Source organism: Ostrinia furnacalis, unplaced genomic scaffold, assembly GCF_004193835.3.
Source record: "Ostrinia furnacalis isolate ACB-3 unplaced genomic scaffold, ASM419383v2 OfSCF3139, whole genome shotgun sequence".
Lineage (NCBI taxonomy): Eukaryota > Metazoa > Arthropoda > Insecta > Lepidoptera > Crambidae > Ostrinia > Ostrinia furnacalis.
In genome coordinates, this window is record NW_021133378.1 from 494618 (window position 1) to 511420 (window position 16803).

A 16803-nucleotide genomic window follows, 5' to 3' on the forward strand; every position below is an offset into this window, starting at 1 on the left:
ATTCTAAATGATGCAGAAAAGATGAAATTATACCTAATCTTTAACAAAGGGAATCAAAGACACTTAACCGAAATCCGTTAGTCATAAATTTTAAAATTTTAGTATAAACAGGCGCCCGGTCGTAAAGCGAACTGAATTTATATCACCCTACACTGTAGCAATAAACTTCAGTAATAACTGCGGGTGTTGCTAAAGAGTCCAATTTGTCTGCATTGCACACGAACAGTTAACAATAGTAGAGGGAATGATTTATTGACAGTTAGCAGCGGTAAGCGTGAGCATGGTGCCCGGGAGAGCAATTTGCCACACAAAAACTGCCGTCCCGCTGGACAGACCTATATAGGCCGTCTAACGCGTTTTTATTGGCATCTAGGTACCGCTAATTTCTAATAACCCCATAGAAATTGTTCATATCGAAACTTTACCGGACGTTCTGCGACGTCGTCTCTACAAGTTACCTGTACTTTGTACAAGAAACACTAAGGTCGACGACCATTTAACACAGACAGGCTTTTTATCGTGCTACAATAATGACTAAATACCAACACCAACAACGTTTAGCACTTGGTTAATACCGTTTTCAGAACAATGACACCGCATTCAAGTACAATGAATAGGTAGTTCATCACGCCCTTAGAAGAGGCATGACGAAGTATCTATTGTGGGATAATATACAGCCTTGTAAGAACAAACCTATCGTCGTGTGGATAATGGGCTGAACAAAATGTGTCAGCTAGGAGAAAGCCGAGCGGTTAGTTTCATTAGCTATCGAGATGAGGCGGCGCCTGATAGCGAAGCCATTACCGAGATAATTGCCTCCCAAAGACGACCGCCCATCTCACGCCCTGCCGCGTCGTTACCCGCTCCCGAGGTACACGCCGCACGACACACGGTGACATGAATAATGTTGGTTTTATAGCCACCATATCACTAAAACACCACAGAACGAGTGAACTACGTTATGACAAAGAAAGTGTGCCGCTAACGGTTCCATGTTGTCGTGTTATTGATACACCAGATAACAGATGATGAACTGACAGCCGCACTCCTATAATGGACGTAAAATTAGAGCATCGTCAAAATAGCTATTTTCAGCGATGCGCCCAATTCTCTTACACCAATCAACTGCAAACAATTTCATCAATAAACGTAGTCTGACATGTTGTTTTAATTAAGTTTATGAACACCAGTGGCATTATAAACATTTCGTAACCAATTGTTATGAGTAATAATAATGTTACATTAATTTGTAATACATTTGAACGGCACCTGGCTGGACACTTTAAAGCTATTAATTTAGCGCAAAGGCCGAGTCACTGAAGGGAGTCTTCTTTCGCTGGTGTTGGCAGAATATTCGCTGCATAAACGGAGCTGCATAACTGGGTTAAAAGCTTAGCGTCATGTCGTTTACTTACAGGATAACAATAAGTGCATTGTACATACATAGGTACATTGCATTTTTTACGATCGTATGCAATACCACTCGCTGTTAAAGTACAACTTTAATGGTTATGTCGTTTCTGATAATTGTATTTATTTTAAGCCACTTTAAAGCAATGAGGCTTAAAGTTTCATTTTTTATTTTCTTTGGTGTCGCGGACACTAATCCGGTCTGGGACTATCGATTGCATCATGTAGGTAATACGATTAGCGTGCGAGCACTTGCAAAGCAGCTTTTCAGTTATAAAATTGAAGGTTCAATTTAAGTGATGATGTTTTTAAAAAATTGTAGTAAAAGTTCTTATTGCCACAATAAATGCTTTGGAACTTTGGAACTAATGATAACGACACTGAGATGAGCTTGAATGCCTCATTCATAGATAAAAATATACTAATAAGCATAAGTCACACATTGCCAGTGTAAATATATTCATACAATACATATAAGGCTAATCTACCAAATGAAGAGCATAGTAAAGTTTCTGGTTCTCACGGAGCAATAGCATTCTTGGTAACGATGAATAGTACAAACGATGCCATTATAACGTTGATACGTGCGATTAAAGTGAAAGCATTCAAATAAAAGTCGTTTGATATAACGTTAGTATTATACATGATCAATTGACTAGCATTTTATCATATTGTGCTACGTACAATCAGGTAATTATCAATATTTACAACGTCGAGGTCACAGGTTATCCACACAGTGGTTATCATATAAATTCCCTAAAAATACCCAACTGTTCCGTTGCAAATTGGGTTAGCATTGACATTAATGAAGATGCGTATAGCACAGTGGTTAATGAGGATTTATGAAATTAAGGCACTTGCGTATTCATAAAACATGACCTCGGACATGGCAATCGTCATGTTGACGACCGTAAAGTTTTATTGCCTCGCCACAACAATATTATTGTTGCAAAATAAACGCAATTTTGCCTTTGGCCGCCATAAATGATGTCATGTTTGTTGGATCGCAAATTAACGTAGAAAGACAACAAAGGCGAGGTATTACAAAACGCTTCTTATACCAAGCAGAAGTGTAATTTATTTCCACAAGTAACCAAACATAGGAAATAATATTGAATAACAATCAGTTTTGAAAAACCACAGTGAGATTAGGTACATATGATGCATTGCTACAAACATATTCAAACTAAATTCAAAAGGGAAAGTGAGACCCCAGGAACAAGAGTTGATTTAGTGGAACTTACAACAAGTGAGGAAATCCACAAGAGGTTTCCGAGTTTTGTTTGATGCTCCCCTCGTCGCGATCGCGAGCTAGACAAGTAGACTGCATTGTGTCGCGGAATGTATGGGGCGTTTAGATCGACTCATTAAAGCCTACCGCTGAGTTATTGTTGGTGCTGGAGCGCGTTGTTGTCTCTCATCATATCTGAGGGTGGAAGCTTTTATACAAATTATGTCGTTAATTGGCTGTTTAAGCGTCTGTTTAAATCTCGGTAATCCTGAAAGTAATGCCGTATCATTGCAACAAAAGCCGAGTTGGATTAATTATCGACTGATATATTCCGACAGATTTTCGGATGCTTGTTTTTCCCACGGCAGTGATCCGTGCGGTGATTTCAGTTAATCGATTGTGTTAGGTGTCGTTCCTATCGGAAACACAAAACACTGTGGCCAACTGAAACGGTCCGTGCTCCGCCACAATAGGATTTTGTTCGGTGTAGGTATATGTCGAAACCGAACTGACCAAAAGGTCATCATCATCATGGCATTGTGTTCCAAATTCCAACCACGTAGTTTGAGCTAATTCCTGAGGTGAAAGGACAATGTTCGTTCTCCATACATTGTTCGCCTAAGAACCAACAATTTTGACATATTACTACCCGAAAGCGAAATAATACGATTCTGTGTGTAAGAACAATGATTCCTGATGGACACTTGCCATAAAATTAATGATTAAGAATATTAAATTACAGCGATTTTATAATATGTCGTTTATGACAACATGGCGTCTAATGTATTGTGTGAATGTANTTTCTGACAATGTCCTTTAACCACTGGTTCAGTTCAAGTCAAACTTTGCTCTGACAAAATATAAAACAAAAATGAGTCATCACCGTAATATTAATATCATTAGATGCACTAAACTAAACTAAAACAATAAAAAGTTACTCGATTAATGAATGAATGGAGAGTCTGGATTTAAATCAAGCCGAATGGTCCGTGTCAATCTCCAATTGAACTTATTAAACAAAATTGAAACGGTGTACAAAGTACCTTAATGTGCTACGAACGACACTAACGATGATTTATTGCTAATTCATAGTTAATGTATAGGGCTAGTTATGAGTTTAGGAATATACAAAGTCAAAGGGCAACTGCGGACATTATCGCCGTATAACGGGTCATTATTCGAAACAAATATTTCAGAGAACCGCGGCTCTTCGTCAATACGCTTATTGTCCAAGTAGCTATGTAGTTAAGATGATGCCAATGACGTTAAGAGGTTAGGTAGATAATAAATAAATACGTATGTTAAAGAAGTTATAGACGTTATACAATGAAAGCAATTTTATTTTGGACTATAAACAAAAAAAAATTGATCATTATGAAAACGTATTATGATAAACAATACATTTTTCCATTCCGAATACTGTCAGTTATTCTGCGTATTTTTTTTTAAATATTCAGAGCCGGAAGTCTAGCAAAGTTTATTTCCTGTATGAATTTCCAATCAGTTTTCAGTTACGCCGCCGAGAAAATTGAATCACCGGGACGGTTTCAGTTCAAACATGCACCCGAAACAGACGAATTTTTCTCGAACAAGTTCAAATACACGTGAATAAAAGTTTAGTGGAACCTTATAGAGGTGGATAACATGTTTACTACCAATTTACCACGGGCAATAAACCGACCAAAGGACTGCTTTTATATCTTGTGAAACGTACATCTAGATAATAATTCAGGAATGGCGCTTTTATCACGAGAAGGGTTCGGCTAAATATTCAGATTCAATATTAATTACATGTTTACAGTTTTAATGTAAATAAAATATACCAAACAATCGTAAAAAGGTAGATAATGAAAAGTGATCGTATATCTGCAATTACGTGAGATAAGGCGTAATGTTTTCCGATGATTGTGCACCGATATTGTTATTGACAGAATGCTACCAATTATGTTATCTATTGTTTCAGATTTGAAGATGAAGAAAAATAGAAACTGTGAGAGCGGGTGGTGGGTGGTATTATTAACTGCCACCTTGGCGGCTCCAGTCCTGGGTGAAGCCAGTGCTGGTCTGTTTAATGCCAAATTGAAGCAAGTCATCACATCGAGCACACTGAAATGGAACAACCTAAAGAAGGAAGCTATGGACACCTACGTCATTGGAGCTGATTCGCCGCAAGGTAAAAATATTAATTTAGTACTTACACCTCTTTTGAGTAAAAACTGCATTATCTTCTATATATATAAAAGAAAGTCGTGTTAGTTACTTCGCTTATAACTCAAGAACGGCTGAACCGATTTAGCTGAAAATTGTCAGGGAGGTAGTTTAGAGCCAGGAGAAGGACATAGGATACTTTTTATCCCGTTATTTATTGCCATTAAGGCGGAACAAAGTTCGCCGGGTCAGCTAGTTATTAATGAAATGAATGCTAATACATATTTATATTTTGTTGGCAGGTCCGATTTATCTGTGCCGAGCCAGGCATGAAGGAGACATGCTATTGGGTCAGCTGAGACCTGAATATACTTCCTGTGCAGTTTCTGGCAGCAAAAGTTACGACGTATTTGAGGTACTGCAAAACATTGAAAACGCATCATTGATTACTTGGAAACCATGGCTGAGGTTCTCTCCGAAACCCAGTGGTGGCGTGCTGGTTGATTCTTCAGTTGACTCAGTCTTCATTGGAAGATCAAAAGCTGAAAGTGGATTTTCACACAATATTGGAAGAATAGCTTATGACTTTGCTATAGGGAAATTGCTTACCTTTGACGATAAAAATAATGAAATCACCGAAACCCAAGGAGAAATTTTAGTCGAGGTTGAACCTGTGAGTTATAAGTTAGAGGATGTAGAGTTAGACTTGACTACTTTACAAGTCCGATCATCGGATCCAGAGATATTCGGGGAACGTGTTCTAAGAAACGAAGATAGTGTTGCAGCTACTGTTACAACTGCGATCGAATATGAATTTAATTACAGCATATCGTGGGGTCATGGCCATGGAATGGGTATTGGGTTGAATACCAGCATTGAGATGGGTGACGGTACTTGGTATCCACAACTAGAATGGGCTAACCCTTTTACAGAGAAGAAGACGAAGCTGTACAACTTGGAAATATTTTTAGAACCAGGAACTGCTTGTAATGTCACATTCAGAGGAAATCGTACAGAGCGTGACGTTCAGTACACTGGCAAGCTGACAACATACTACAATGACCACGATCCCCGATCAAGGCAAATGCGTGGAGAGCGAACCGAAAACACTTTGGAAGTTGAAGCCGTGTATGGAGAAATTTATTATTTGGCCAACAACAGTTTGGTTCCTACTACCACGACTACGACAACTACCACTACCACGACCACAACGACCACAGCCGCGCCGACCATACCTACGGAATCAGATAAAAATAACATTCCCATTGCAATAATGAATCCTAATCAGCCCGGTGAGATAGACAGCAACAACTTGGTAAACACCAATGACAAGGTGCAGGAACCACGTCAGCAGGACATCAACGTAAAAAATGCAATGGTTGGGGCTAGACCAATGAGCAGCAATTCCAACGGCGCAGAAGTGACGGTTCTTTCCTTCACGTTACTTGTAACAGTCTTCGCGCTTTTATTTTAAGAAACAAGTATTAATATCCCCTTGTAAATAGCGAATCAGATAATCATCATTGATAGTTGCTTTGCCGTCTAGACAATATAATTTATTTGGCAACTAAGCTTGATGCTGTTGTTTGTTAACTGAGGAAGTTTTCGTAGATACATATTGTAAATAGAGTATTTTTGTTTCTTCACATTCCTGTTAAGTGATTTCATTCCAATATGTAAATTGAGGAGCCAAAATTTATCACATAGCTGTAAATAGGTCTTGTAAATAGTTACGAATGTGGGGGTCGCAGAGCGACAGGAACCTTATTCAGAATAATGGAGGTTTAACACCGTAGATAGGAATATAGCGAGTGAAACTGTTACCAACGCCACCATGTATGAGATCACAAATGGTATTAACCTATTAATCAACAAATGACAAATGTGATATTCCATAGATATACAAAATTACCTTTCTTGACATTTACCTGATATTAAATTAATATTTACTGTAATATTTAACTGCCTTTAAATGCCAAAATTTTCCAACAAAATATCTTTGATACCAGTAGTAGTCCCCATGTATTGTACCTAACAATCTCTACTGTATCGTGCCTACATAGTTTTAAATAACTTAATAGTTGTCAATCCAGTTACCCATTCCATTAAATAAAGCAAAGCTTAATTACATGATTTTGCTAATCGACACGTTTTGTCTCATCCAGAGCAAAGGTTTTTTGGGCGCAACGCAAGAGAGCCAGAAAATAAACGTATGTTGTTATAATTTCTGTTACGAACGCGCAAATAAAGCGATCATATCTTATCAGTACCTCCTATTTTGTAGTATTTTGTAATTTTATTTCTTTTTAATTGTTATTTTTAGTTTTAAGTTACAAGAGTTTAAAACCCAGAATTAAGAGATATTATTATTTTTAAATCTTTTAGCCTTTATCGATATTTAATTTATATTGTTTTTATTGATATTGTATTTAAATTTAGAGTCAGACAAATTCAAGCACTTAATAAATATATCGATGGATGACTTTGTTATTATTGCCAAAGTTGTAGCTAACATTTAAGTCTGCCTACATTTAGTTTAGGCCATTAACAAATCAATCATCCCTCCGTATTGAACTTGTACTAATATTTTTGTAAGTTCTTACAATATTAACATATTTCTGATACAAACTGATATCATTAGTATGCTTAGCGGATTTTGTCAATGTGTATAGAAAATGGATGATATTTTTGTATGGGTAGAAATCGATTGTAAGCATTCGCCTTAATGTAAAACAATATCTTCTTCACGTCTTCTAAACACTTTCATTGATTCATAGTAATAGTCGAAAGTGACATCGTTAAAATATTTATGAAATATTTTGTGCTGCAAGTTATTAAGACGATAATGTTAGTAACCAAAATTTGTCCTTTGTACGGTGATCTTCAAAACTTCGGTTAATTTGTGTCAATGTCCCACCTAGATGTACCATTACCTTGTAAGCTTTTAAAATAATTAGTGTTTACAATCATACATTTACTGCTTTAGTCAGGAATATTTTTTGACTTAAAATGATATTGTAAATTGATGTTAGTATTAATATTTTTTTGGAATTCGAGGCCTCTATGTTCAACGTCTAATTTTAGAGTATTGCTTACCCTCTCGTTAGGTAGTGAATCTGTTCCTTCTTGTTTAGGGCGTGTTCCACATTGTTGTACCTATGGAGTAAATACAGGCGACGGCACATCAGACTATACACTTTTGTTGGAAAATCGCCTCTATTACTACAATATTTAAGATGCCACTGAGTTTAGCATGACGTGCCGTCGTCTGTCCATCGGTCTTGCACCGATCAGCGAATATTTGACATCAACATTGTTTTGCAAAGCATAATTGTGATGTTCAATGTAAGTTTTATTTGTTTAAACTCATTAAAGTGTAATAAATCATATTTTTTGTTTTCTTTGTGGTAGCATAAGTCATACAGAATTATCTCTACCCCAATAAAATAAACGTTTCTCTTCTTTTTATAGTTATAGAAATGAAGAAGCACTAGTAGAACAGTAGAACAAACTAAGATGATCTAGCCTCGGTATTTCTGATACATATTCCAAATAAACAACACCGCAGATGTTGTAATTTATGGTAACACTATTTCCTATGTTAATTTAAGCAGGAGTCAAAAGTTCAAGCTGCTATTATGAGAACATTCTTGGGTATGAATATTATTATTTTCGTAGATTATTTCAATGGAACGTGTTCTATTGTATTAATGTAGGTATATCGTTAATGGTTGTAGCACTAAGTATAGTCGACAGCATATCAGTCTCTACATTTTAGTTGCAAAGTCGTCCCTATTGCAACGACATAAAATGCCACAGTGTTAAACTTAATGTGCCGTGTTCATACTATTGGCAAGCACTCGAGCTATCCCTCCGTGCAGACGTCTCGGCGTAGGGGGAGCAGAAAGTGGCGCCTTTTGGTCTCCCCACGTTGGAGGGTGCCACAACAGTTGTAGGTAAAACGGAATAAATATTATGCAAAGGTGTGTTGAAAGCCTGGCAAGAAATACGTGTGCCGTAATGACTGAAAAAATACAATAGGCAAAATTATATTATTTAGAGCCCTAGCTACTACAGGGAAAAAGCTTTGAAGTGTTGCTTAGTTAGTAGGTACACTAAAANCCTACACTAAAATATAAAATCAAAACCTAAGATTTGGGGAAGAGCATTTCTTCCGCGTAAAAAAAGTCTCTTGCATGAGAAGCTCTTTAGCTTTTAGTATGTAAGAAATCTACAGGATAATGACAATTATTGACAAAGTTAAGCCCCCCACGACTGTAATACAATTCATCTTCAAGACAACATAACATAGTAAAACAATACAATAGAATATTAAATTAATAGGTGTTCTTGTTCATTTAATTAACACACTGCAAGACCACTTTAATATTAATATATCGTCCCAGACCTTAAGTATCGTTAATAAACATTTATTAACTAATAGCAATTAATCAAACGGCGCGTTTATGGGCTTAGACGAGTAAACACAACCGGCTTGGATGAGTGGGTGTATGCAAATAAACTCGGCTTCCGGCAACTATGTCATAGCATTATTGAGTTATTGTTAAAGGTCATACTATGTGATTTTACTTCAATACTGTAATGTGGTGAACATAACCTTGAATAAGAAGACATAACGTAATAACGACGTTTGGTAGAACTCATTTTCATGATTTGATTTCATGAATTTATTGTCTTCACAATAATATGACCATCTAAAACTGACAAGTGTAATAAAATGGCTAAAACTAGGTATAAATTAGGAACTGTCACATAAAAATCATTAAGTAATATTTATGTATTCTGTGGTGATACGATTTCCGCGATGTTTAAAAGCGCTGGACGCAGACCGCTACCAATCGATCAACATGGAAAATATTGGGGGAGGCCTATGTTCAGCAGTGGACGTCCTATGGCTGAAATGAGATGATGATGATGATGATGTTTAAAAACATTGTATGTGACAGTTAATTAGTTTAACAGCAAAGTCTTGGCTTTTTCATCTAATTTATTCGCAAGATTGCGAGTACTTACAGAATTTTATATTTTAAACACCCATGGGTGATTTGCTCAGTTTGTTTACTTTAAGAATAAAACGTGCTACCTGTTAAGACCTTAAACAGATTTATTTAAGGACGCTAATGAGGTGTCAGCAAACTCCAACAATAGAGTGTAGGCGGTGGCTGGCGCCGAAGGAGGAAATCAATCGACACCTGACTTCAGAGAATCTTCTCTGACGGTACATAATGAACTTTGTAATATTCACTGACCGCTTAATTGAAAATAAACCAAAATAGATAGCCTCTATGAGTCCACTAGAGTTTAGTATAGTCCATGACGCATGCTGTTTTGGATTAAAACTGTATTGTAATTAAAATATCAACCATTCATCTCTGCTTGGGCCAGTCGCATCTAGAAATAAAATGTTGGTTTGATCAAACAAATGCTGGCGATAAGGGCCGAATGACGTTGATTACGTTATGCAGAAGCTTTCGGAAAATATTCATGGATGGATATTGCCATTTAGCTATCAAAGTATAACATCAGCTATCACGACAGTACTATTTTCCATAAATATGTATTGCGTCTTAACTTTTATCAAATGATTTTTACACGCTTTTCATAATTAATGGGCGCTAGATAAGTGCGAATGCTAATTTTAGTTATTAGCGGGAATTAGAGCCATTATAACGGAATGGCTGGATGCCTTGACATTAGCGGGTAGGCAGGCTCTTCGTTGGAATTATAACATTACTGTAAAAGTTCAGGGCGCTGACATTTCCAAGCTCTAAGGTGGGAAATGTAGAGTAGAGCTCTATTTTAGGCGCCAGCTAAAATACGCCTGCAGATTTTAACTGAAAATCCAAAATAGACTTACCAGTACCACTTGGATAAATAATAGAATCGCCGTAACTTTAAGTTTAGAATTGGATATGTAAAGCGCGAATAAAAATATATTGAAATAGGTTTAATAATGTACTGTTAAAATAATTTTAAGAATACAAATAAAATCCTCATATTCAAACAATTATGTTTCATATTTCTGTAAGAGCTGTAATAACTAGCTTCTACCGTCTCTAGGATTTTTATTTTTGGTATGTTTTATTCGAATAAGTTATTTTAATACATAATATAAAGAAGGGGCCGCTCGCCAGCGGTGTTCAAATGGAAAAATGGCAGCACAAGCCCTGTTGGGCTATGCACGTAAAGCCTATAGCTCCATAAAAAGGCAATTCTGAAAGCTCCAATGTTCGACTAAGACGATAAAACCCGGTAAAGGTGAAGTACCTAAATGCCTCATTGTTTAATTTGCGCCGCGAAACATTTATTTATAAGTATATTAGAGTTGCTGGATGGTTTTACATAAAAGCACACACTTCTTATAAAACACGACACCTTTGTGTGCAGTCACGAGCAACTGCTAAGGTAACGCTAATAAATAAATAACGTTTTAGCACATGTTTTAGCAAAGCTATATGCATTTTCCATTATGACAAGCGAGAAAAACATTTACTTTTTATATTTCGTCTGCGATGTTATCAATGAGGAAAATCCGCATTTTCCTTAGGTGTTATTTATATCAGTCAACTCTCTGACTTGGAACTTGGGATTGTAATAAAAGTTCCGAGCACACAAGAGTAATAGCGAATAAATCTTGTGGAAGAAAGAGTTATACAAATTCAAACGACGCACAAGTTCGGCTCGGTTGTCCGCGCCGATCGAAATATTACCTTTATTTTTGTAACAAGCTTTTGCCCTCGGCTTTGCCCGCGTGAATTTCAGTCTGGCACTGAAAGACTTTATTGTGACTATATTTTCAGAAATCGGAACAACAAAAAACAAAAACTATATTTACTAACTTTCTTAATTTTATTTCATTTTTTCATAGGTACTCCTTCTCTCTTCTGAAATTAATGCGGCTTGCATGTAAGAATAGGTCCATCATTTACCAAACAAGCGTGAAATATCGGTAACTTTTACCTAACCACAAACTATTTAAAAGTAACAAGAACTTGTGTTTGTTTAAACAGCAAGTGCCTTTAAAGTGTTAGATAAGATACGTCATATTCGATATGGTGTATAAATAATGCTATAACAAGTCACAAGATATTACACATCCACCTCATCCACATAGCGTCTGCATATTTTTTACCACAGACAGACTTAAACGGTCGCTTAGATGGAAAGTGCATCTTCAATTCAACGCGAAACCATAAAAACAATAAAGTATATGAGGGTAAGAGAGACCGTTGCATAAATAGTGGTGTTCCTTTTCACCCGGGGCGCATTCAGCGCTTTGTGAGAAAGACGTTCTCGCTTTAGGAGTGCAGAGTTCTCAAAGGTGCTCCGAGCAGCTTTAATTATTCCCTGCATGTGGGCGGGCGAGCCTCTNAAGTCTCTTAGGATGTGTGTGACGTAATGGAAGAGAATACCGCTGTTTGTTTTAGCCATCGAATTTAAATATCTACTGCTCTGATACAGCTTAAAATGTTTACATGGCTAGTCTATTTAGCATCAAAGATAAGATAAATTAATAGATTCAAACTTATGATTAGCTAGTTTAGTTAGATTTAAATTTTAGACAAAATCATAACCTCAAATGTAATCTTAAGTGTAGATTCTTACTCGAAGCACATGAGTAGAGTAGAGACATTCTTGAAGGTGGTTTACTATGACTTCATAAAATAATAATAATTAAACAATATAAAAAATCCAACGAAATTAAAACAGAAAATGATAAAATTGAAACAAAAAGAAAAAAGAGAGCGGGCTCGTCCGGGATTTGAACCCGGGACCTCTCGCACCCTAAGCGAAAATCATACCCCTAGACCAACGAGCCAGATACCTCAATGACGAAATTATGTTTCAAATCGTTTATAGTAAATTAGACGGCTTATCATTGTAATTCTGTATGATTTTATCATTTTAAATAATTTTAATCATTAAATTAATAAATAAAGTTAAGTGGCCAAGCCTGACTAGACACTTTCGATATGAAGCAATACAAATATTTTATAACAGTTAAACAATTAAAAACCAACAATAATAATTATATAGAGGATCGTTGCGAGAAGGATGTTAACTATTTCAAAACAATGTTCTAAATTATTTTTAACAAGTATAAACGATACAGATCTAAAATAATACTGATTTATTGGTTATACCACAGATAATATAATACGTTATAGGTACCTAGTACAAGTTTTTTCCCGCCAAGCAAGTGTTCAATAATTGATCTTGTATATTATTGCATTAAACATGGATGCACGTGTGTGGAACTCATTGTAAGTAGGTAGTAGTAGCTATGATTCTATTATAGTGTAATAGATCTATTTGTCTGGGTCATCTTGTGGCTCAATAAGCTTTAAAATAGGGCAGAGTGTACGCAAGAATGGGAGGACTCTGCAGTAATATACCTACATCTGACCTGACAGCACATTACTTACTTTTTATTGCAAAATAGAACCTATTGCCACTACGTTAAGTCGTCACACAATACAGCTGGATTTGCCGTCAATGGTAACTAGAGGCAGCCCCGATTATTCTTATCTTGTAATCGATTTGTCATCGCCATAACTACGGAGAGCATAGAAACAGCATAAAAGCCTTTATCGGATTTGGAAAGAGTCTGAATAGGTATATAGGTCATAAAAGAGCTATTAGGTACAGTATAGGTTTTAAGGCCCAAGACGAATTATTAGACATTTTTTTGTGAAACATTTCTTTGGATAGATCGAAAAGACGAATCTAAGATCATTGTTTCTTTTTCTAACTTTTTCTACACAAAAAAGTCAGTTAAAAATACATTGCTGGGCACAATAAAGAGAAATCTCGGTAATGATTTACGAATTACGATTCACATTCAGGTTAATTTATTTACCAATATTACAAGACGGTCATTAGGCGTAACAAACAATACTCACTTAATTTATTAAACTTACAAGATCAATCTTGAATTCTAGATTGATCAAATAAAAATCATTCTAAAATTTTCATGTAATTAAGGGAGAGTCCGCTAATTTGGACCAGTTTTTTTCAATCCCATTTTACACATAGTTTTCTTTTGTTTTTGCTAATGTCCATGGTATATAATAAAAGATACATTATTCAACTTACTATTTCCTAAGTATTAATTAACATGATTGTTGTATATTTAGCACAAATCAACAAAGTACGAGTTCAGAGCTTCGGTCCAATTTAGCCAACCGGTTCGATAATTTGTACCACAGGGTTACTAAATTGGATTTCAATAAATTTCAAGCCTATAAAAAAACTATGGCAAAATATTATACGATACATTCTTAACAAATTAGGAAACGAAGAGGAACAGTAGTTAATAACATAGACAATCGATATTGTTTTACACGTTATCACGATTTTGAGTACAAGTTTTGTAATTCCAATTATCGTAACGCACACTTGTACCTAATCTACTTTGCCAGTCTTTTGCTTTCATTTATTGTTAGTCAAACATAACTACGCTATTATAACTTCAAAATATAATTTACTAAAAAAAATTTCAAAATCCGTTTGTAAAGTTCCATACTACTTGATGTGGTACAATTTAGCCGACTAGGCGATAGTGCTTTTAAAAAATCGGTAAAAAATATAGCTTATAAATACCGAAAAATGTTTCAAATAATTGTAATCCACACTAATTTACGCTTCTAAATAATATATTAGAAACACCCTGTGATTAAATTTAACAAAATTACAATCCAAACATGTATTGTCAAAAGTTACTTGAAAACAATGAAAAAATACTTTTCAAAATAAAACACACGTGTTTGTTGTCACGGCAAAAACCACATGGCCGATATTAATTGATTTTAGTTGTGTATCACTGAGTGTTGCAATTACAGACATTCAATAAAAACTTTACGAAATATGAGGGTGGTACAATTTACCCGGCGGTACAATATACCGAACTCTCCCCTACTTTGTATGTAATGTTGTTGGTATACCTTAATAAATAAATAAATAAAAAGGTATTCATTTAGATACTATCATAATCATGCTTTTATTAATTTTACCTAGTAAATATTTCAATACATGTGTGTAATTTGCGATAGTTCTAAAATTAATAAACTAGGTTGAATTAGATGTTAAGATTTCACAAATAAAGTTTTTTAATTAATTAACAGAGATTGAAGTCGCATTTTTAATTAGGTCTAAGTGAACACCACCCGCAATGATACTTTGTAGCATAAAGTAAGAGCGTGTGTGCAGTATTATAAATAAACATCATTTCTCAGTCTTTCTCGAATCTCGATCTATCCCTGAGTTTCGTCGATTAGATCAGTGTCAGTAGGCCGGGACGTGCCTGGAACGCTAACATCGTCCCCTGGGACCCCATTAGCATACCTACTCTACTAACCACTGTAAAACCGTTGTGCAATATTAAACCGCCTCCCATAGGACGCCTGCATAACTGTCCTCGCATGCGATAGCCAAGTCATGAAATATGCAGTATTGCAGTTATTACGTAATAAGAGATAGACGATAATGTAGGTAAAGAATCCGGAATATGTGCTGAATTGAAGTTGATTAAAGAAATCATTCGTAATTATTACGTTATAACACTGATCGGCTGATAAAATAATACATAGGTATGTAAGCACCGTTGCAGAGCTTCCAGTCCAGCTTTCATAAAACATTATCCCATTTAAATTTTAAGTTTTTATTTACATAGCAGTTATTTTTTAGGATAAATATTTTAGTTCGATCTTGCAATTTTTTAATGAGTAAATCAAATTAATTAATTCCTAAACGCTTTCAAATAACAGACTTTAGCTTACGAACAAAAACAGTGGCAAAAAACACGGGCTCGTCCGGGATTTGAACCCGGGACCTCTCGCACCCAAAGCGAGAATCATACCCCTAGACCAACGAGCCGTGTTTGTGGTGGGCGAATTTAGCAATCACGATAGCCCCGAAGAAGCAGCGCGCGAGTGTGTCACGAATCACGATAACAACCAGTTTCCATGGTGAAAGGCACTCGTCATATTTTGACGATCACATCAAGCTAAACACAGTAGCGTCTTATCTCGTTGTAAGACAGGCTGTTTTGCAACATAAATGCATAGTCTGATGTGCTATCGACTGTACAAGTGCAAAGACGACACAAGTTGAGAGCAAGTTGTTTGTACTACGCGGAATAAATGTTTTATAGTTAGAAATGTTTTCTTTCTTAGATACAAATTCAAACACATGTTAGACAATCGGTGAAGGTTGGTATCATCAGTTTATCAGCTGTCAACGCAGCTACGCAGGTCATGCGAAAGACAACACAGCAATCTCTATCATCTCCTGACATTGCCTAACAACAAGAAATCAACTAGCTGGCTACACTGGACTCACATGAGTAGCAGCGGTGGGAATGAGAGGTGGGAATAATAGTCCCGTAATATAAGAACTCAGGAGTCAGGAGCTTCATCCTTTCCGAAAATAATTAAACCTAACCTATGTAAACGAAAGCGATGACAGGATGATCATATGTGTTTTGGACCTGTCTGTAAACATACATTTTCTGATAATAAATAAATAAATAAGTTACTGGTTGATTATTCACTACATCGACCGAATATAGACAAGTATTTTTTAATTTTATCATATTAATAAATTATTATACCTAGAGTACGCACAATTCTACATTTTAATATCTACTTGCTTAAGCTTAAGCAACTTTGCAACATGAAAGCTAGCTCACCTGACGCACCCTGACGTCAGAAATCGTGCCTGTATTGAGGACGAAGGATTTGATGGCATTGATTTCAATGTTATTTGCCCTATTACTTTCACACCTGTAGATTTACAGACTTCACAATAACCGTGTAATTATTTGCTGCAGGCTTTTATGCTCAATATTTATGTATTTTTTAAAGGTTGTGTTTTCAAAATTTTCCGTATAGAATCATTGAAAATGACGACCAATAAAAGTTCAATGTAGATTGGCTCATCAAAATGTATTGTAGTAGTTTATATTCAAGGTGACTTTGAATAAAGTTGAACAT

The 16803-nt window shown here is 35.8% G+C and overlaps 2 protein-coding genes and 2 non-coding genes across 4 annotated transcripts in view; 1 reads left to right on the top strand and 3 right to left on the bottom strand.

The window, feature by feature from the left end:
* The window catches only part of uzip (beta-pore-forming protein unzipped), a 30432-nt gene extending 22254 nt beyond the window's left edge, over nucleotides 1-8178 (top strand). Inside the window, exons 3-4 of the mRNA XM_028310965.1 lie at nucleotides 4605-4814; nucleotides 5092-8178. Coding sequence (XP_028166766.1) covers nucleotides 4613-4814; nucleotides 5092-6263 — 1374 coding nt within the window. The 5' untranslated portion in view covers nucleotides 4605-4612 and the 3' untranslated portion in view covers nucleotides 6264-8178. The remainder of the gene's footprint in view (nucleotides 1-4604; nucleotides 4815-5091) is intronic.
* Miga (mitoguardin) overlaps nucleotides 1-16803 on the bottom strand; it is a 57407-nt gene that overhangs the window by 37170 nt on the left and 3434 nt on the right. The window lies entirely within an intron of this gene.
* TRNAP-AGG (transfer RNA proline (anticodon AGG)) lies at nucleotides 12558-12629 on the bottom strand. Its single transcript has one exon. It is a non-coding gene; the product is annotated as a tRNA-Pro (tRNA).
* On the bottom strand, nucleotides 15614-15685 carry TRNAP-UGG (transfer RNA proline (anticodon UGG)). The gene has a single exon. It is a non-coding gene; the product is annotated as a tRNA-Pro (tRNA).